Source organism: Bos grunniens, chromosome 27, assembly GCF_055505025.1.
Source record: "Bos grunniens cultivar Pamir isolate PY7600 chromosome 27, Bosgru_T2T1.0, whole genome shotgun sequence".
NCBI classification, from domain to species: domain Eukaryota; kingdom Metazoa; phylum Chordata; class Mammalia; order Artiodactyla; family Bovidae; genus Bos; species Bos grunniens.
In genome coordinates this window covers 16,442,873-16,465,220 of record NC_141191.1, presented here as the reverse complement: position 1 = coordinate 16,465,220, position 22,348 = coordinate 16,442,873, and the positions used below count along the sequence as shown (strand labels likewise).

The following is a 22,348-nucleotide window of genomic DNA, read 5'->3' as shown; positions in this document are numbered from 1 at the left end:
TGGCAATGGCATCGACCTCTTCTGCCTTCCTTCCTTTGTCCAAACCACGGGTCATGGCTCCACCTGGATGCGAGGGTGGCTGGAAACTAGAATTGCTGGCTGGTCTGTTGAAATGATTATTCACTAACGCAAGGAAGGCAAAGGCCGTTGGCTAAGAGCTACCTGCCTGAGCCATACGATTTGTTTCTCTGTGTCTTAGGTCTTTATTTCTTTCTTTTAGCTCACAGTTGATTGAACTTAGTCTGTGGGAAATCTGAGGGCTTAAATTGGAACTTTACTTAATAGAAAATATTCATTTGCTTTGCTAAGAAAGAAGGGACACTACTGACCTGGGACCACTTGTGAGCTTGGCAATATTTTAAACTCACGTGCATATGTGTGTGTGTGTTACCCAAGATCTAGTTATATTGTATCTTGTAGTCTTATTGTAGAGGGAGAGTCTTTCAGAGCATTCACATCAGTGTTGCTCGCTTGCCTGTCAATGGTGGAAAGTATCTGTGCTCCTAATATTCAAGTTTATTTTGCTGGCTGTGCAACAGCTGGCAATCTAAAATGAAAAGCTGTTCACTTATTCCCACATATGATATCTGTCTGATAGAATCGCATATTCTCGGTTAGGTCCCATTAGTCTGACACTGGTTTATTACTCAAGTCCGGACCAGGGATCCCTCCTCCTACAGGCTCACGTTTGCTTCAGCGACTAAGAGGGCTGCCCTGGGTATGTGACCGCCTGGCCCCGCTGGCCTCTCTCTGTGCCTCGGCCTGAATCCTCAGTATGTTTAGTATCTTCACAAGCAGCTCTGGGGATGCTGGGATGCCTTTACATATGAAAAGTGTCAGACAAAATACCAGGCTGGCAAAGGTGCGCGGCGCCCAGCGAGATCCTGGGTGAGGCTGCGAGTGATGATTATTGTGACGGCCAGTAGAGGGCAGTGTCGGGCCAAGCGCAGGGGAGCTGTCATAAACGCCTGAGGTTAGTTTCTGAACTGGAGATTCACTGGTTACAAACCTTCCTGAGTAATGGTAGTGGGTGGTACTGCCTTTTTCTCCCCCCACCCCTTTAAGGGGATTTGAGAGTCTATTTCAAGGGCTTGTGTGTGACTATGAGACAATAAATAGGCTACCCAGCCTTATCCCTCCTGGAGCCATTGACCACTGCATGCTGTTTAATAAGGTTGCCCTTTATTTATTTATTATTATTATTATTTTGGCCACACAGCATGTGGTATATCAGTTGCCTGATGAGGGATCCAGCAAGGATCAAACCTACTCCCCCTGCATTGAAAGCTCAGAGTCTTAACCACTGGGCCACCAGGGAAGCCCAATAGGGTTGCCCTTTAAAAGAGGATTTAGGTGGTGGTTTGCATTTCCCCAATGCCTACTGTGTGCCAGACATCATGCTAAAGTTTTGCCTACCCCAAATTATTTAACTCTGGACAAATGTATGGGGCTTCCCAGGTGGCGCTAGTGGTAAAGAATCTGTCTGCTAATGCAGGAGACCCAAGAGACTAGGGTTCGATCCCTGGATTGGCAGTATCCCCTGGAGTAGGAAATGGCAGCCCACTCCAGTATTCTTGCCTGGGAAAACACCACGTGCAAAGGAGCAGAATGGGCTACAGTCCATGGGTTCCCAAAGAATCGGACACGACCGAGCGACTTAGCACACACAAAGGTATGATTGTTTTTCAGAGGAGAAAGCTGAGGCTCTCTGCAGTTAAATGACTTGTGTGAGATCCCAGCGCAGGGGCTGACTTTGATCTGTTGGGCTCCAAAGTGCTTTCCACTCGGCCACGTGCTTCTCACTGGTCCTCGGTTCCTGCCAGTTTTCATCCTTCTTGATGCTTCTATTTTTAACTCAAAAAGCTCCTCTATTCAGATGACGTCTTCAGTTTGGACTGGGAAGCTCTCAATACATCAGAGATACTTCTCACACCTAGCCATGTGATTAGTTGCTTGTTTGAGTTACTCTTTCATCCCCAGGGCAAGTTATCTTTCAACACATTTTATATATGCTAAGAGCACCTAAGCAGAATTATGTACACAGATCATTAGGCCAGGTGCAGCGTCAGCTCCAAACGCTGTCTGTTTGTATGCAGATCGCTCATTGACCTGGGCACATAAGCTGTGGCTACAGCCATGACCTAAACTGATTTTTTAATCCCATGATGTGGGAGACCGGTCTCACTACTATGGCCACACCTGACCCAAGGCAGTGAACTTGCATGGGCTAGCATCATACTTCACACATGGGGGTTTTTGTTTGTTTGCTGTAGATTGGTGGGTTCACCTGGTGGTTTAGTCACTAAGTTCTGTCTGACTCTTGCGACCCCATGGAGGGTACCCCGCCAGACTCCTCTAGTCTATGGGATTTCCCAGGCAAGAATACTGGAGCAGGTTGTCATTTCCTTCTCCAGGGTATCTTCCCAACTCAGGGATGGAACCCGTGTCTCCTGCCCTGCAGGATGATTCTTTAACAACTAAGCCACCAGGGACTGGGTTGAATCATTAACATTGTGATTACCTCACATGCCCGAATAGCTGAATTTGATCATTCTCTATCAATTGTTGTCATTAATGGTTGATCCAATACTGTTTTGGTATCTGTTGTTGGAGATCGCCCATTAGCCATTCTAGGTTGTACACCAGTTGAAAAGATGGATCGTTGAACATGGCTTGGATCCAGGACCTAAGTGTGCCCTCCTCCTTTTTAAACAGAATTGAACTCCCCTCCTTACCCCCAGCCCTGCCCCAGTCACAGGTCGGGGCAGCCGGAGAACCAGAGCAACCCTCTGTGCTGGTGGGAGGAAGACTCCTGTCCTGGGTGAATTTATGGGGAGGGAACACAGAAGGGGCCTCCCACCACCTGCAGGCAGACAGGATGGGAGGTGGCTGGAGCCTGTTTTATACCAAAGTCACCCCACTCCAGTAGCAGGAGGACTGTGGCTGACCTGATGTCACTGCGGGAGGGGAGGGTGGCTGAGTGGGGCGGAGTTGGATGCGTTATCACTAGGGAGAGGGAGAAGAAGCTTTTAGACCGAGGTATTGGTGGGCTCTCTCTTGTGTATGATGTATTCCTTGGCGGCTCAGACTGTAAAGAATCTGCCTGCAGTGCAGGAGACCTGGGTTTGATCCCTGGGTTGGGAAGATCCCCTGAAGAAGGGAATGATGACCCACTCCAGTATTGTTGCCTGGAGAATTTCATGGACAGAGGAGCCTGGCGGGCTATAGTCCATGGGGTCGCAAATAGTCAGACATGACTGAGTGACTAAGCACAGCACAGCACAGAAATGCTCAATAAAATGGGAGTGTGTTTCAGAAGGGATTCCATCTTAAATGCAGTAATCAATTCAAGTTCTTTTCCAGCTTTGTGCTGAGATGAGGATAGATTAAATTGTCTGGAAATATCCTTGAGCTTTGGTAAAAATTAGCTTTCCCCAAATAAAGAGTGTTTAAAAGTCCCAAGCTTACATTTTTGTCCTTATTCTGGAAATAACTTTTGTTTCTGTACCTGTCTTCTAGTTGCTAAATAATTACACCAAGCTAGCATATTCCAGAAAAATAATACATTCTTTTGAGTCCAGTGACCTCAAAACTCTGAGCATGAATATCTCTAATCAAAAAATCTCTCCCCTCTTAACATTCTGGGGTTATTTTTGTTGCAAGTCCCTACACTTCACACTATAATCAAAGCCTGTTATCTTGGACTTGCAATATTTGTGACTCAGACTTAATCAGGACTGTGTCTAGCACATACATCAGTCGTTGCATTTAAAGATGTGCAAATTGTGAATTTTTCTTTCAACTTGATCTTGCATATTTCTCTCGAAACCACTTCTTTAACACACCAAATTCTGTCTTGGAACAAGTTAAGAAAATAAGATGTATTTCCTAGCAGAGGTGACCCATAAAGCCAATTAAAGTTTGTGAGTTAGGTCAGTACTTCGAGCAGTGCACTCTTCATTCCTTCATATCTCTTGGGTATCGAGTAGTTCCTGAACACTCGCTAGTCTAAACAGGGTCTCAGCTCATCTTTAGACCCTCCAAATGGAAAAGTTCAGAGAGGAGTCTAGCGGTGGAAAAGTCTGGCTTATATAACGTTCTCAGGCTGCCGAGCTCTGAATCCAGCGTGCAGTTACTTCTTGGCATCGTGTCAATTTGAGGTGATGTCTGTAGATACGTTCAGTCTCTAAAATGCACCCTTTAACTGGAGACCCCTACACCGCAGACCTTTGGGAGCCTCTCGTTCTGCAGCTGGACACCTTCCAGAGGGAGAAGGGGGTAGGAGTCCCATCCGCTTTGTTAGCACCCCTTGTTTGGCAGTCTCCCCTCCTTCAGAGATATTTATGGTACAGTTTGTGCATGATAATCAATTGCCAGCGGCAGGCGGGTCTGGCTTTTCTGAAGATCCGAGCTCCTCCCTGTGATTACCTTGGGGAGAGCCTCAGAGGCAGTCCCTGGATCTGGGGCAGTTTCTACCCAAATGACCTGGTGGGCTGGGGAGGCAGCCGGTGGCCAGAGGGCAGAGGCTCCTGGGGAGGGTGCGGGCGCTGAGTCCCGGAGACCTGGCTTTGAACTGGGACTCTGCTCTCCTGCCAGCTCCCTGGCACTAACCTTGCCCCTCAGCCACTCTGAGCCTTACTCTCCCACCTGCCGCACGAGCACAGTATTATCTGCCTCTCAGAGTTGTGTTGAAGACTAAACGAGATGGAAGCACCTAGTTCCAGGTACAGGGAAGGTGGCCGAGACCTGGTAACTAACTAGTCCTGTTACTAAGCTGATCAGCAGACACCTGTCAAGGTGGCTCAGACCTTTGGCCTTCAGGTCATGACCCCTCCTGAGTCTAACTCCAGCCCAGGTAAAGTGCTTCCTGAGTGGGCTGATTCCCGGAACCTGACCCCTGATCCCTTAGGGTCCCCAGAAGTCCACCGGTCCTTGAGGGCGGGTGCTGTATGATGGCGTGAGAGCTGCTCCGGCAGCGGCAGCAGCTCCGTCTCTCAGGTTTGTTAAGGCTTGGGGGGCACCCAGTGCCAGGTGAACTGGTGACCCCCGGTGAGCTAGTGTTAGAGGGCCATCGTGGTCAAGAGTGAGGACTCTGGGTCCAGGCTCCCTCGGTTGAATCCTGGCTCCACGTCACCTGCCGGTGTGAGAATTCAATCAATCTACCTCTCTGGGCCCCAGTTACTTCACCTGTAAAGTGGGCCTACCGTGAGTACTTGCCTGTTAAGGTGATCGTGAAGCTTAAACGTGCTGGTTTCCTAAAGCTGCTGTAAGTACCACAAGTGGGGTGACTTGGAACACCACAAATGCATTGTCTTGCTGTTCTGGCGGCCAGAAGCCAGAAACCAAGGAGTTGGCAGGGCCCTGGTCCCTCTGAAGTTGCCAGGGGAGGGTCCTTCCTCGCCACCCCCAGCTTCTGGGGTCCCTGGTGTTCCCTGGCTCGTCGATGACCGTCTTCTCCCTGTGGCTTTACAGCATCTTTCCTCTGTGCGCATGTCTAAATGCCCCCCCTTATAAGGACATCAGTCTGATTGGATTAGGGGCCCCCTGTGACCTCACTTGAACTTGATTTCCTCTGTAAAGATCCACTTTCCAAATAAGGTCACCTTTTGAGGTACTGGGCGTTGAGGACTTCAATATATCTTTTTGGGGAGGGTACTATTCAACCTGAGGAGGGCATGACAACCCACTCCAGTATTCTTGCCTGGAGAATCCTCATGAACAGAGGAGCCTATTTGACTACAGTCCATAGGGTCACAAAGAGTAGGACATGACTGAGCGACTAAGCACAGCACAGTACTGTTCAACCTGTAACAGGTGGACTTAGAACAAACCTTGGAACATAGTAAGCATTACATATGTTTTTAAACTATTTTTGTCTTTAATACTCATCACAGTCCAGCCAGGGAAGTAGTATTATTATTCCCATTTTAGAGATGGAAATGTGAGGCTCTGAGAATTTAAAGATTAGCCTCAATGTCCACAGCTAGAAACAGGGGAAGACCCCTTCACCCCAACTCTGACCCGTCTGACCACGCACTCATGCTGTCTCCACCGTCCCTGTCAACCTCTCAGAGATGGGCAGCTTGCCCACAGCTGGTGCCGGGTGTCCATCGTGCATGCTTATAACCCAGACTTCCGCAGGTGCGGCTGCAGAGGCCTGCGCGCAGCTCTGGGCTCAGAAGTCACCTGAGGGCTGCCTCTGGGTGAAAACGTGTATGCTGTAAAAGAATCACTTCCAAAGTCCGCATTAACATTTTGTAAGCTGTGTTTATATCTCTATGTTTTGACTAAACTGATGTGCCTAAAGTATGACTTCACTTTTCAACCAGCTGTTTTGATATCTAGCAGACGTGGCCATATTCATCTAATGGAAACACATGGATTTCAGAAAAACAATGAATGGCTTAGTATTAAAGATTAGTACTACTTTGTAAAGGTGATTAGACACCCCAAGAATTCAGAAAGCTTTTGTATAATAGAGAAATTCCTCATTGGTTGTGGAACCTGAGTGTTTAGTGACTGAATTCATTATGTCGTTGTTTCTCAGCATGTGTGTTTAGAGACATAAATAAATGGTCTAAAAAAGGCCAAGAGGTCTCATCTTGAAATCAGCATGGTTTTATGTTCCAGATTGCAAATATAACCACTAAATCTATTGCAACCATGAAAAGTGAAGTGCCCAGAATATGATGATGAAAGAGAGATAATCCAAGTTCGAGTCACTCATATCTCTTTGCACCCCCCAACTCGTCCACATATGATTTATTAGCACTGGGACAGTGAGCAAAATATTCAACCCCTTTGCAGCTAATACCTAGAAAATGTGGAGAGTCATTCCTTACTTCTGAATTCACAGGTGGTGGGTTAGGCCAGGGGTTTCCCTGGTGGCTCAGATGGTGAAGAACCTGAGACGCAAGTTCGATCCTTAGGTGGGGAAGATCCTCTGCAGGAGGGCATGGCAACCCACTCCAGTATTCTTGCCTGGAGAATCCCATGGACAGAGGAGCCTGGAGGGCTACGGTCCATAGGGTCGCACGGAGTCAGACACAACTGAAGCGACTGAGTATCACACACGCACAAGTCAGAACAGGAAGCCAGTTGGGGTGTCTTCCGTTCCTGAGATGTGTGCAGGGGCATATGTATCACAAGGCCGTGTGGCGGGACCTCAGGCTCAGGAGGTCCCCATATCCAGTTAAGGACTCACTCCTCCACCTAAGAAATCAACACGATTGACTTTCTTGAGAAGCCCATGCCTTAGGATTCTCTTTGGCGGCTGTGCTGGGAATTCTCTATTGGTCTCTTTGCCCTCCTCCCCCTTCTCTGGCCTGCCTGCAGCCCCTGGAGGATCTCACGGAGAGCCTCAGCTGGACAGCATCGGGAGGATAGCAGAGGCCGGGTATTGATTTCCCCCTGGCTCCCTGCTGGCTACGCCAGCTCCCCCTGCCCTTCAAGCCTGGGGGGACAGGTGCGCGATGGGTGAAAGTGGAATAAGCCCGGGTTGCTTCACCGTCTCTTATTGGCCCCCCAGGGCCCTGGCCACCCCTTTGCAAACAACCCCTTGGACAACATACATGTGTCATGCCAGGACCTTGGCTGAGTGAAGCTCCGACTGTTTTGAATTGTACTAGCCCAGCGTGTCATTAAGGAGATCTTGTCTTCCCAGGAAAGGGAGCCCTGAGTGGTAGAGTGGAAAGTTCTACATTTTACCTGAATAAAATGTTCACCCCCTCGTCTCATCATTATTTGCACATGCTATCACCTCAGTTGAGTACCTCCTGATTTCACGTCTTCTCCTTCACTGTGACTATGAAATAGGAGCAAATAAAGAATGCTTCCTCTAGAATTGCCAGATAAGATACAGGATACTCAGTTAAATTAGAAGTTTAGGTAAACAACAAATAATTTTTTAGGAGAAGTATATTCCATGGAATAATGGGGATATATTTATAGTAAAAAATTGTTTATTTGAAACTCAAATTTAACTGGGAATCTTACAACATTTTTTTTTTTTTTTGGCTAAAATAAATATAACAACTCTAACTAGAATGGCCTTCTGAAGTGGGCAGTTCCTGTTCAAAGAAACATTTTCTTTTTGTTTTTTGTTTTTTTTTTTTCCTTTTTGTCCTTCCTTATTTTCTTCCTTCCTTCCCCTTGCCCCCATTTTTTAAAGGATTCTATAAACTAATAACTTAAAAGACTCTTGCTCCTTGGAAGAAAAGTTATGACCAACCTAGACAGCACATTAAAAAGTAGAGACATTACTTTACCAACAAAGTTCCGTCTAGTCAAAGCTTTGGTTTTTCCAGTAGTCATATATGGATGTGAAAGTTGTGCTATAAAGAAAGCTGAGCGCAGATGAATTGATGCTTTTGAACTGTGGTGTTGGAGAAGACTCTCAATTGAGAGTCCCTTGGACTGTAAGGAGATCCAACCAGTCCATCCTAAAGGAAATCAGTACTGAATATGCATTGGAAGGACTGATGCTGAAGCTGAAACTCCAATACTTTGGTCACCTGATGCGAAGAACCGACTCATTGGAAAAGACACTGAGGCTGGGAAAGATTGAAGGCAGGAGGAGAAGGGGATGACAGAGGATGAGATGGTTGGATGGCATCACTGACTCAATGGACATGAGTTTGAGTAAACTCTGGGAGTTGGTGATGGACAGTGAAGCCTGGCGTGCTGCAGTCCATGGGGTTGCAAAGAGTCGGACACGACTGAGCAACTGAACTGATAAGCTAATGACGGCTTCCCAAGAGGCACTAGTGAGAAGCCCTCATTAGCTTATCAGTTCAGTTCAGTCTCCAGCTGAGACTCTCCAACTGCCAATGCAGGAGACATAAGAGACTTGGGTTCAATCCCTGGGTTGGGAAGATCTCCTGGAGGAGGCATGGCAATCCACTCCAGTATTCTTGCCTAGAGAATCCCATGGACAGAGGTGCCTGGCAGGCCAGAGTCCATGGGGTCAAAAAGAGTCGGACAGGATTGAGCGACTTAGCACGCATGCATAAGCTAATGAGCTACGCAGACTTAGGAGTGATGCAGGAGCTCTGGAGGGCTGAACTGCTTTTGAGAGAACTTTGAAATTCAGGGAGAAACTTTGGAGGTAGGTGCTGTGTAGCAGAGATGAATCAGTAAGGTGTACAAGGCCAGAGTTTTTTGAGTGAGGGGCCAAGGAGGAAACCTTGGTGGGGGTAGCTGAAAGGACTTTTAAGAACACGGATGTCTGACCCTCAATCCATAGTTCTTTGCACTGCTCTCAGTCTTCCTCTTCACACCCCACTGAATCCCCAGTTAAGTTTACCCGACTCATGTATATTTCATGTGAGCGGGTTTCTTTGTGCCACGCAGTGAGCGTCACTTCTGGGGTGCCATATGTCATGGCAGCAGGAGTCTAGAAGGAGAGATGCCTGCGATGTACTGAGTGTCATGGGGAAGTGCAAGAATTCAGTGGAAATGGGGTTGGGACAAATCACGTAGAGAGCTCAGAAGAAAGGAGGCTCCAACTGATCTCCAGATTCCATTTGTCGGTGTGACTCTCTATCTTCATATTAATAATGTAAGTTAATGTTCAGAGGTTTTACTATGTGCCAGGTATTCATCTATGTGGTGGTGGTGGTTTAGTTGCTAAGACAGGTCCGACTCTTTGCGACCCCATGGACTGTACCACCAGCTCTTCTGTCCATGGGATTTTCCAGGCAACAATACTGGAGTGGGTTGCCATTCCCTTCTCCAATTCATGTATGTATTCATAGGCGTATGTGTGTACAGAGCTGCATTTGGAGGAGGTGGGGGAGGTGGGAGAGGAGGCAGATCTTCCTTAACACTGTATCTGAAATCCACCTGGGATTTGTGGTTTGTGATGGTGTCAAGAAAGTTTCTACTGATGTTTTGAGCAAAGGGTCCAAGTAATCAAACTACCGGAGGCTCCATTTAGAAAGAGCAGAGAAAAATCGAGAAAAGTTGCAGATGCATTAAAATAGACACGGGTCAGGCAGAAATATGGAGAGGAGAGCTTGTGGGCTGCAGAAGCCGGTACACTGTGCTCCGTTCTGTTCTGTTCTTTTCCGCTTTTGCCCAAGCAATAAAAACAAAAGAGCGAGAGAAGGCCAGGGTGGGTAAGGAAACCAGCTTGAGGAAGAGCAGACTCAGACTGTCACAGCCAGACTGCCAGCCTTCATATATTCATGCAAAGGAAAATCAGCTCAGCTGGGAGAGAAGATTTGAGCAGACGAGGAGATAGAGAGCGACTGTCTCCTGCTGGCTTCCCTGAAAGGCACTGCTTCCCAGAACAAAGGGATGCCCCTGGGGGCCAGCCCGGCATCTGTGATTAAGCCTTTGAAGAATACACCCTCTCATTTCAACTCAAGGCCCAATCCACTAAAAGAATAAAACCCACTTTCCGAACAGGGTTCCGAGATGACCTTCTTGTTGAAAGAGCCCCCTCATCACTTTGAAACCCTTTAATCATAGAAGGAAAGCCAGAGTGGATAGCCTTTCCCTTCTCCAGCGGGTCTTCCCAAACCAGGACGCAAACCGGGGTCTCCCACATTGGAGGTGGATCCTTTACCAACTGAGCTATTGGGGAAGCCCCAAAGAACAAAACCCACTTTCTGAACAAGGTTCCAAGATGGCCTTCTTGTTGAAAGATCTCCCTCTTCACTTCGAAACCCTTTAATGATAGAAGGGAAACCACTGGGTCTGGGATCTTCTTGGGCACCATCCTCTCCCAGGAAGTGGTCGGGACCCTCCCCACTGATGCTCACGTCTTTCATCCTCTGGACAGGGGTTGGGTCTCGGGACAGTGGGGATGGATGATTTACCTGCTGAGGTCTGAGCTCCCTTTAGAAGGGATGTGTCCCTCTGGGCCAGCCCGGACCAGCCCGGGTGCTGGTGGTGACCAAAGCCATCTCTGGAGGTCTTGTCTCAAAGGCACTCCCCTGGAGAGGGCCGTAGTCAAGGTCTCTGAGGTTCACCAGAGTCTACAGGCACCATGACCAATTGGTATGGAAAGAAGATACAAAAGCTAATGCTAGGTCCTACCTATTGTTGAGAACCAAAGACCCTTTAGGGAAAAAGTGAAGAGACCCAGATGACCACAGGAAAGAAGACCTCATCATCTGAAATGTGAAAATATGGTAGAGCTGTGTGTCAGCTGCACACACAGATCCTAGCTCTCAGTGAGGCCTTGTGGGTATTTAAAAAATACAAGGGGGAGAGGTAGAGAATTTAGTTTAGCAGAAATTCTCCAGGAGAATATTCTCTGTCTGCCTCCCTGTCTCACACGTACATGTGCGCGCGCGCACACACACACACACACACACACACACACACACACCCCATAATCCAGTCACATCACAGCTCTACAGTCTAGGGGAGGCCATCACTTTTCATCCATGAGGGAAAGAGCAAAGGATAGTGAGAAAGCCTGTAAACTTTGGGTCTAGAGGGTTGAATGTGAGTGTTGAAAAGAAGAGGGAAATTTCATCAAATGATATTGTAGGGTTTCTGAGACATACAAGTAAAGGACAGAAGTTGTAAATACTTAAAAAAAATTTTGTTTTAATTGCTTCATGCTTCTCTGAATACAGCACATTTTCAAAACTGAATCATATTAGCCCCTGCTTTCATCTGGGTTTCATGCATTTCTTCTAGAGTAATCGAAACAGTTCCAATTAAAAGTAGAGACTGCTGCACGCACGCACACACACACACCCCTCTCCCTACTATTCGAACTTTTTGGCCAACGCTGTACAACACCAGGGCTTCCCTGGTGGTTCAGCGGTAAAGAATCCAGTTGCCAGTGCAGGAGACGTGGGTTCAAGCCCTGGGTGGGGAAGATCCTCTGGGGAAGGAAATGGCAACTCATTCCAGTATTCTTGCCTGGCTAATCCCATGGACGGAGGAGCCTGGAGGGCTACAGTCCACGGGGGAGCAAAGAGTCGAACACAACTTAGCAACTAAACAGCAACACTCATAACAAGGTACTTGAGTATGGGGACCACATTTATTCAAATGTGAATCTCTACATCTATCACAATGTACAGTCCATAGGAGCATTTAATAAATGTTAGTTGGAGGAATAAATGAAACTAACAAGTTCTTTAGTCATTGGATAATTTGCTCAAAGTTTTTATTTATTTGTTAATTCTGTCAATTCACGTGTGAAAGCTTTGGTCAGGGTCGAAAAACTAACTCTATAGTTTTGGGCAAAAATAATTGTGTTTGGCTCTCTGGGCTTTAAATTGAAAACATCACTTGTGGAACGCCTGAGCTTCTATGATGAAATAAAAGGTTTTTACTTGGGGATATTTTGAGTCTACAAATTTTCAAAATTATATTTTATGGTTTCTCCTGGTTTGATTAAAAGTAAAGTGTGGGTGTTGAGGAGTAGGCACTGGCAAAAAGAAAGAACAACAGCAAACAAACAAGGGAACAAAAAAGCCACTTTGATGAAGCATCGTCAGTGAGCTCGATGAAGCATGTTTCATCCCGGTGCCAAATGATGCTCACTAAAATCGCAGCAATTTTTGATGCACTCGCCAATGTTTGTGTTATTTTTACTTTAAAGATGTAACAGATTGCTCCAAAATAAATAATTTAAGCCTCATGTTTCAAATGAGTCCAAGCGCTGTGTCTTTCACTTCTGCACCCAACAGAGGCTCCTCTCGTGTCTATGCCACACTCCACTGGGAGGGCTGTTTTCTTGCTTTGTTTTTCAACGCGGAGTCTGTTTTTCACCATTCTGTTCCAAACATCAGGGGTTCTGTCATCATTCGGCACTTGAAGCGATAACTCCTCTTTATCTGGGAAAAATGGGAACAAACTCCATGGCGTCTGGATTCGTGATCTGGTGGGAGGAGGGCTTGGAAAGGCTGCGGAGAGAACTCTGGGCTGAGAACATAACCCAAGCCCACGGGAATCTACAGTGTGCACACTGATTCTTTTCTAGACGTCGAGCCACGAACAATGGGTCAGGTTTTACACACGATGGTCTCAGTTTAACTTAAAATAGCTTCAGACTTGGCCAATTACTTTCACTTGAGATGGCCCATCGTCAGTCAGTATTGGACTTCTTACTGGGTTGTTTGCCTTTATGGTATAATCTAAGAGAAAAGAAACATCTATGATTTAAAAAAAAATAATAATATAAAAAACCAAGAATGTATGCTGTTCTCTGCTCCCTAAATGAACGTGAATGGCTTATAAATTCAGAAAATAAAGATGACATGTAAAAACACCAGAGCAATAAACCGACAGCCTTGTGTCTTCGTTAATGCAGGTCGCCACTGTGAGGTCCATCAGATGACTGGGAACTACATGTGGGACCCTGACACCAACAAGTCATTTGACTTAGGTATCAACAGAGACAGCCAGTTGCCCCTTTGGTGGAATGGATCAGAACCTCTGTGGGTCACTCTGACCAAGGCCAAGAGGAAGGTCTACATGTACTACTGGCCAGGTGAGTGTGCTGACTTCCAGGCCACTCCAACCTCCCAAACCTCAAAGTACAGTGGCATCTCTCAGGACAAGCATGCACGGGGAGGTGTTTGAAGACCAAGCCAGGGTTTGAAAAACTGGGATCTTTGTTCAAAAAGCACCTTATGGAAGTGTTCCTTTATATTTTGCTGCACGTAGATGTGTTTGAAGACCAAGCCAGGCTTTGGAAAAGTGGGATCTTTGTTCAAAAAGTGGCTTATGGAAGTGTTCCTCTATATTTTGTTGCCCTGTGGCATGTGGGATCTTAGTTCCCAGACCAGGGATCAAACCTGTGTCCCCAGAATTGGCAGGCAGATTCTTAACCACCAGGGAAATGTCCTTTATATTTTGGTTTGAACAGTAGCATCAGACCAGACACTATGCCATCTCTTACTATCCTTGGTTCAGCAATATTTCTGCAGTATAGCATGCATTTTCATGGGCAAAATTTTGGATACCCAAGAGAGATAAGTAATAGGGTGCTTATTTGCTTTACAAAAGAATTTAGAGTACCAGTTCTATAGATTTTGAGATCTCCTACAATACTGAAAAGAGAGTTCAAAGCTCTTGCAACTTTCTGGTTGTGCATTAAATGAAGCCTCTGTATTAATAGTCTGCCTGCAGATTGTAGGTCAGTGAGAAACTGAAGGACTTAACTTACTTCAATGAGGGAGATAAGCAGTCATGTAGACTGTCCTGGCGGAGAAGGCAATGGCACCCCACTCCAGGACTCTTGCCTGGAAAATCCCATGGACGGAGGGGCCTGGTGGGCTGCAGTCCATGGGGTCACTAAGAGTCGGACACGACTGAGCGACTTCACTTTATTTTTTCACTTTCATGCACTGGAGAAGGAAATGGCAACCCACTCCAGTGTTCTTGCCTGGAGAATCCCAGGGACGGGGGAGCCTGGTGGGCTGCCGTCTCTGGGGTCGCACAAAGTCAGACACGACTGAAGCGACTTAGCAGCAGCAGCAGCAGCAGACTGTCTTGGAGGCCGAAAGGAGGCTTCAGCATCTCTCATCTTTTTCTTTCTGGCTGCACCACATGGCTTGTGGGATCTTAGTTTCCCCAACCAGGGATCGAACCTGTGCTCCCTGCGGTGGAAGCGCAGAGTCTGAACCACCGGACCACCAGGGAAGTCCGGGAGGCTCTCATTTTGTCAGCCAAAACTCTGTCGTTAAGGATGACAGGATTCCATGACAACAAAATAATCGACCCACCTCTGTCTTCCCATTGATGGGACGTGTTGCTAGGCAAGTGGGCAATTTGACTTTTTCATGCACGTGGCTGCAGACACTTTTTCCTGTTGCTTCATGGTACAATCCTAGATGATTGTTCTTGTGGAAGGAGAGATGGGGGAGGCCTAGAAGAAATGAAGGGATACAAGTGGAGAAGCTGCTGGAGGGATTTTGCTGGTGGCAAAGCAGCCTGATGAAATGGTGAGAGCGTGGCAGGTTCTGGGGGAATGGGGGAGCCTGGAGAGAAGGGTGAGTAAGCCCAGGCTGAGTCACAGGTGGCCCACATCGAGGACGTGGGCCTTGAGCAGGAGTTTGGAGGATGCTGGTTGGCGGCAGTCCCATGGAGAGTGGTTCAGGGCATTCAAGGCCATGCCAGCTCCTGGAGGAGGAGCGTGGAACACAGACAGATGGAGAACAGGGCGACCTGCCATTCTGTGGCAAGTGGTCTAAAGCCACCACCGAGCAGTGAGTAGTGTCCACAGGTGAGCCTGGGACGACCAGGGTGGCTTTCATATCATATCTGCTACTTCACCTCCCAGCAGTGGAACAGATAGACCAGTCCTGCTGGCAGATGAAGAGTTGGGGGAGTATTAGAGTTGCTTCAGGAGACACCTGGGGTTTGGTCCCTAATGGCTACCTTGGCTGATGTGAGAAGAAGCTTTCAAGCAAGGGTAGGGTTTAGAAGATGCCATCACCTTAAATGGAGGCTCCATTTTTCAAACAGTTGGACTTAAGATTAAGAAAACAAGTGGGTGCCTCAGCCAAGCTAATCAGACTCCGAGAGGAGGCAAGCTCAGGTTCAGCACAATGTGATGAGGTCCGGAGCAAAATGCTGCTACATTTTGAGGTCATTCTCAGTAATCGGCATTGAAAAGCACAAGGATCCTGGTGCATAGGCCCAGGAGAGGCACAGATGGATTGCACTGTCTTAGGGACCATCTCAGAACAGACCATCAAGATGAATATTGCCCCAATGCTATAAGGGTCACCTTCCACGGTATCGGGTTAATTTAACTTTCCATGTCTTAGAACTTGAGTTCTTCCTGCCTTGAAGAGGACCTCCCCCGGAATCTCCTCCCCTCTCCCCACATGCTTCATCTGCCTATGTTCCCCCTCTCCCATGACCTTTTGGGTGGCTTTGGATGCCGATGCTCGCGGAAAGACGGGGGAAGACCCTAAAAGAGACAGTTGCCATATTTCAGACTTCTCTCTGCCTTATTACAGAGCATCGCTCTTGATCTCACCTTGGGGCATCTGGCTCCATAACCATAATCAACAATTTGAATTTATATATCACCGAGTAGCTACAAAGTCTTGACGCTAGTTTGCATGTAAAGTATCTTGCTGCACCTCCAAAATGGCTCCTGAAGGGCAAAAAAAGCCAGTCACTTTCTCTGAGTCCCAGCTAATGTGACATGACAAATACACCTTGAGGTCAGTTTAAGGTGTTACCTGTCAGGAGGGCAGAAGCTAAGAAAGATAACCTCCTAGAGTTTCCTCCAAACAAAGATGAGCTAACTGTCTGGCTGTGTGGAAGTCTTGACAGAAATTGGATGAAAAGTCTCTGGCTTCTTAGACACCGTCTAGTCCTTGTAAATTGGATCCACAAATTCAGATTCCTTGAGAACCCGCTGGCTCTGAAGGCCCTGCGGCCCAGCCCACGTCCGGCATGCTCCAGCCCCTCCGTTCTTACTGGCTGACTGCCGAGGCATTAACGGCCCCTGCTGTCCTTTCCCTTCCCGCCTCAGCCCCCTCCAGACACAGCGCCTGGCCCGATGTGGTCCTTGGTCTCTGCAAGATTAAGCAGAGTGCAGTGGCGTTTCTTCCAAATGTGACTTGGTTTTTTCTTCTCAAATCCTCCTCTCCCCTCTTCACTTCCCACTGGACATTGTACAGACCTCTTGACGAGGCCTGGGAAATCTTCGTTGCTCCAGTGAGCTGTGTTATGACACTTCGAGTCTCGCCATGAAGTCAATATTTAGAAGTGCAATTTAGAAATGGCAGGAGTTCAAGTCTTCCTGTCAGGTAGATAAAGCGGCAGACTGAAAAATTGATCACTGGTGAAGAGTCCAAAGGACCCCACCTCAAGTCTTGAGAAATTTAATATTGTAAACAGAGCCTTTATTTCCCCACCCAGTGGTGCCATGGAGCTGTGCAGCAGGGAGATGATCCCCTCAGGAAATGATTCCAGGCCCTAAATCAAATACTTGGAGGGAAGTATTTGACCCTGATCAGAGCACTCCTAGATCCCAGATCAGCCAGGATCTAGGAGTGCTCTGTGAAGGATGAGTTGAGGGTGTATCATCCCCTAACTTTATTCCTGTTCCATACCTCTGGTTCGAAGTCCAGGGGGTTTTATTGAGTGGGGGAAAAGAACAATCTCCAATATTTACCTCAGATGGAGACCAAACCAAGGAGAAGGATGCCCTGAGGAGAGGAGGTGACATGGGGGGATAGAGGGTAAGTAAACCATTGCATGGAGATAGAATCTGAGCTCTGTGTACAACTGAGGTTACTTCACACAATGGCAGAAGTTTTTAAGTTTATTCTCATGACTCTGATGAAACCTCCCCAAAGGAACAAAATCAGCAGCCTTTTAGGAGTCTGTGGTTAAAACTCCTGGAGCAAGCATCTGAAGACTCTGAGTTTACATCTTCAGTCATGATTTTGCAGCACTAACTCCATAACACCAAGCAGTCAGGAAGAACTGGGGGCAAATGTTCATACAGCTGGGGATGGTGTTGAGTGTGGATATGGCCTCTATCCTGTGCAGGTGTTGAGACAAATAAGACACCTTATGTGGGGAAAGACACATTTCCAACCGGCTTCTCCCCTGCCTCCCAGAGGTGGGCTGGGTGGGGAGTTAACAGGTGGGTATGTGACCCAGCTCCAGTCCATTTTGTGCCTGCTCAGTCACTCAGTCGTGTCTGACTCTTTGTGACCCCATGGACTGTAGCCCACTAGGCTCCTCTGTCCATGAGGATTCTCCAGGCAAGAATACTGGAGTGGGTTGCCATGCCCTCCTCCAGGGGATCTTCCCAACCCAGGGATCAAACCCAGGCCTCCCACATTGCAGATAGATTCTTTACTGTCTGAGCCACCAAGGAAGCTTCCCAGTCCAGTTTGGGTTATTAAAATCAAGTTGATTTAGTCTGGATAAGTGAGGAGACACTTCCTGGCTACTGATCAGGACTTGCGGACTGTTCACAGCATCTTGCCCTGCCCCACCATGCTACGTCCCTGACAGCTTTCCCTTGGCCAAACTTAGATGAATCAACTTAGGCTGGGGGCAGTCTAGGAGCCCAGCATCAATCATGCTAATGTGTAAGTTCTTGGATTCTATCTATATGTGACTCCAAACATCTGGATTAAAGGCTGGAATTTTTTTTCAAACATTCAAACACAGGGACCCAGATTTTCACTAAATCTTCCAGTAACGCTGCCAGTTTGGCATTGATCTTTAAGGTGGTTGCAATTTTAGGACCCAAAGAGGCTTTAGTCAGTAAGTAATTTTCAGTTACCTACACTTATAAATCAAGATCTCTTTAGGAAACTGATCAAAACTATGTTCTTTGTTTTTTGAGTTGTTGTTGTTGTTGTTGTTTTGCTAGAAAAACAAACACATACATACTATACTCACAATTCAGCGCTCATAAATACAAGAGAATGTAGTGATGAGAAATACCAGATGGTCTTTGACATGACAACATATATACATCTATAATATCTAGGAGATTTGGGTTTTTTTCCCCAATGTGAGAGAAACATGTCTTAAAAACTCATCAAAGTATCAATAACAGCCCCCCTAACCCTCTGATTCATGTTGTCTGCCAAGAGTAGGCTTGGGTCAGAATTTTCTGAGAGTCTCTGGATGGCATCACTGACTCAACAGACACGAGTTGGAGCAAACTCAGGGAGACAGTGAAGGACAGGGAAGCCTGGTGTGCTGCAGTCCATGGGGTCACAAAGATTCGGACACGGCTTGGTGACTGAACAACAACTCTGGGTTGAGCGCACCTGGGATGCTTTGCTTTGTTTGTTGGTACCTGGGGGTCAGGTCTGCGCCACTGCTGCCGTGGTCTGTCTGCATCAGCAAGGAAAAGGTGACACATTAGCATTTCAAGTCAGCGGTTGTCTCAGAGACACGATTGATCTTTGAAAGCCTCCTTTCGAGGCTCAGCCAGTCCCGCAGCAGAGAGACTGGGGAGGGTGGTGTCGCTCTGGAGTGCTGCCTGCTGCGGACTGCTCCCCCAGCTCTCCTGAGCCTTCAGAGCTGTTCAGCCACAGCCAGGCTCCTCTCACAGGATGGTGTCTCAGCCAAGGTTTCTCAGCAACGTCCATTATAGTCATTGGAAAGCCCTAAAGAGAAACCCAGGGACGTACTCCCATTCTTCAGGAATCATGGCAAATCTGCTTCTTCATAAAACATCTTACAAGGGTGTGACTCAGGGCCCATAATAAGCTCTCAGGAGACAGCCGTGAGCAAAACCAGATACAGGCTCTCCCTGCCTCTGCCCCCCTCCCCCAGGGAATTTACCATCCATCCAGTCCAGGAGACAGATGATAATCTAATACTTGCCCGGATAAATGAAAAGTCCACTTCTTTAAAGTATAGTGACGAAAAGTCGATTGCCTTATGATCTCATCTAATAGGGGATCTGGTTTCACCCTAGAGGGCGATGTACGTTAACACCTGAGGGCATGGCGGGAGGGTAGTGGTAGAAGGAGCATCCAATCTGAGCAGATGTTAAGGAATGAGAGGAGCTTGGAAGGTTCAAAAAACCAAGAGAGGAGGATCGACGGGGTGTGGGTGGGGTGGAGAGAAGCTGAGGTCAGGCCGGGCTCCTTGCATGGGCCAACTGAAAAATGTATTCTTATCCTGAGAGGAACTAGAAGTCACTGGAAGGTCTTAAGGAAGGAGGGAACAGTATAGTATGTGAATTTGATAAGAGAACTCTGGCAGGGCCTTGGAGCAGGGAACATAGGTATCCGGAGGGAGTGGACGGAGGGTGGCCAGCCCACCAGGAAGGTCCTGCATGGACCTAGGAGAGAGGTGAGAACAGAGTGGACGAGGGTAGCAGAGGTGGGGAGAAACGGGGGGCTTGGGGACACACTTAGGGGTTAAAATCACCAGGACCTGGTGACGCACTGGATCTGGGATGGAGGGGTTGAGCAGCGACCAGCTGGACACTTGGTTTCTGGCTTACAGATTGGTACAGAGGGAGGGCGAGTCTTTGCCTAACCTGGGAATTGAAAGAGGAGTGGTGTGGAGGCAGAGGAATGTCTGAGTTGACCCGGTCAAGTCACAGGCCCAGAGCTCAGAGAGCGGAGCTGGAGACACATCGAGGTGGTACAGGGAGGACCTCAGGTGATGAAGCTGTGGCCGGGAAGGTCAGCCAGGGGAGAGGTGACAAGCAGAGAGGAGAGGGTCCCAGGCCTGGAGGAAGCTGGCGCTCGAGGATCAGATGGGGCGAGTGAGGCTGCAGAGGAAGCAAAGGGGTTGCTCCAGAAGCAGGAGGAAAGACAGAAGAGCCATGAAAAGTACAACGAAGGAGAGTGACATCACCCTTTGAAGGCATCTGATGAGCGGCCTGACGTCACCCCACGGGCAGGGGAGGGCCCACTGGAGAGCAGGCCAGCTGAAATCTGTTGGCCCCACTTGCTGCAGAGATGAGAGGAAAGAAAAGGTTCCCGGAGAGAGTGGCCATCCCCAGGTTCCCTGCCGAGGGGCACGGTGGGGGTGGCAAAGACAGCATCTGGATTTATTATCTGCAGCATCACTGGCCAACTCCAAACTCTGTAGCTGTTTAATTTCAGTGTAGTATCAAGAAGGGTTCATAATAATAACCCCACAGTATTGTTTAATTTCCCTCTATTGCAGGAGAGTCTGGGCTTGTATAGTGACAATGATCATTGTACCTCATCTCATACTGGTTTTTGAAGGAAACAAAATGTACAAAGAATAAAATTTGCCATGATTTTTTTCCCACACTTTTCAATTAAACGGGGGAAAAAAAACACCTTTTTTGTTCTGGTTAGTGAATCCACTGACTCCTGCTGCTGCTGCTGCTGCTAAGTCGCATCAGTCATGTCCAACTCTGTGCAACCCCAGAGATGGCAGCCCACCAGGCTCCCCCATCCCTGGGATTCTCCAGGCAAGAACACTGGACTGGGTTGCCATTTCCTCCTCCAATTCATGAAAGTGAAAAGTGAAAGTGAAGACCCTCAGTCGTGTCCAACTCTTAGCGACCCCATGGATCTCAGCCTACCAGGCTCCTCCGTCCATGGGATTTTCCAGGCAAGAGTACTAGAGTGGGGTGCCATTGCCTTCTCTGACTGACTCCTGCTAGGAGTTGGTATATTCTGATGACAAACAAGCACATCTCAGGTCTCAAGGCAGACAAGGAGTCTGCAGTCAGCCCCCACCGTGGATGATGCTGTGACTACAGCAGACGTGGTACTGGATGCGAATGTGGACAGGTTTCTAGGAGCATCTTAGGCATAAGAAAGGAACATGCGCTAAGGTTCAAAGAGGAGCAGGCCTGGGCATATTGTGTTCATGGAACTACAGAGAATAGGACAAGGTTGCAGCTGAGAGACTAAGGCAGGAGCCAAGAGCTCAGAAACTGGAAATGGCCAGATCTTAACATCCAGGGACTTAGGTTTTAGTAGGTAAAGCAACTTGAGTTCAAGGACCAAGGAGTATTAGTTAGATTAGTATCAGTTGAAGAAACAGATGAGTCCCAGAGTCTCAGAGATTTAGCCTAATAGAAGTTTGTTTAATTTTTTTTGCCAATGCAGGAGATGCAAGAGATGCAGGTTTGATCCCTTGGTCAGGAAGAGCCCCTGGAGAAGGAAATGGCAACCCACTCCAGAACCCTTGCCTGGGAATCCCATGAACAGAGGAGCCTGACAGGCTACAGTCCATGGGGTCACAAAGCACTGGACACAGTTGAACGACTGACCACACAGACAAAGTCTGAAATGGGTAATTGTGATCAGCAGCTGACACTCCAGATAAGGATACAGACACTGCTGGAGACTGAAACGTGTCCCCCCAAGTTCCTTCCTTTACCATCTGAGCCACCAGGGAAGCCTTCTCGGATCCAAATACCAGGAAACCACTGTTCAGGGAGGAGGCTCTGGTAGGGACACCCCGTGTGCAGCAGTCAAGACGCCTTCCCCCTCCACCCCCGGGGGGAGCATGACATCATTGTGATCATGCAGTCATTTGCAAGATTTTGATGATCTTGAATCATGTGCCTGAGGCCCAAAGAAGCTGCTCGTGGCTGGTAAGAGGGGGGCGCCGGGGGAGTCCCTCACGCCTCACCTGGGTCTGCTGGGGAGAAGTGTGATCCCTGACCCGGGACAGAGACTTTCCCATCGGACTCCCAGAGGCAGAGATTGCAACCCACTTTGGGCCTCACAATGCCTTGCTGAAGTTTCCTCACCGCCTTCCAAAAGCAGCTGCCCAGCCAGGGTTAGGCACATGCTGCCCCCGCCCTTGGGTTCCTATCAGTCACCTCTTATGCCCAGTGAGTCATTCTCAGTGGAGTTTCCACAATCCTCTCTATTGGATGGGTGCTTCTCATCTCAGCTCTCTGCCCTTGATCACGGGCCAGCCCTTATGG

General features: G+C 47.9%; 1 protein-coding gene and 1 long non-coding RNA gene across 8 annotated transcripts in view; one reads left to right on the top strand and one right to left on the bottom strand.

The window, feature by feature from the left end:
- ENPP6 (ectonucleotide pyrophosphatase/phosphodiesterase 6) overlaps positions 1-22,348 on the top strand; it is a 114,712-nt gene that overhangs the window by 42,039 nt on the left and 50,325 nt on the right. For all 7 annotated transcript variants that reach the window (XR_015156108.1, XR_015156109.1, XM_086379933.1 and 4 more), the window contains one exon: positions 13,283-13,462. Coding sequence is in view for 5 of the 7 variants with exons in the window: in XM_086379933.1 (XP_086236059.1) it covers positions 13,283-13,462 (180 nt within the window). In the remaining 2 variants the exon portion in view is untranslated. The remainder of the gene's footprint in view (positions 1-13,282; positions 13,463-22,348) is intronic.
- Positions 11,989-22,348, bottom strand: part of LOC147343562 (uncharacterized) — a 31,637-nt gene continuing 21,277 nt past the window's right edge. Inside the window, exons 2-3 of the long non-coding RNA XR_015156111.1 lie at positions 14,700-14,842; positions 11,989-13,106 (exon numbers count right to left, since the gene is read on the bottom strand). This is a non-coding gene — a long non-coding RNA (uncharacterized LOC147343562). The remainder of the gene's footprint in view (positions 13,107-14,699; positions 14,843-22,348) is intronic.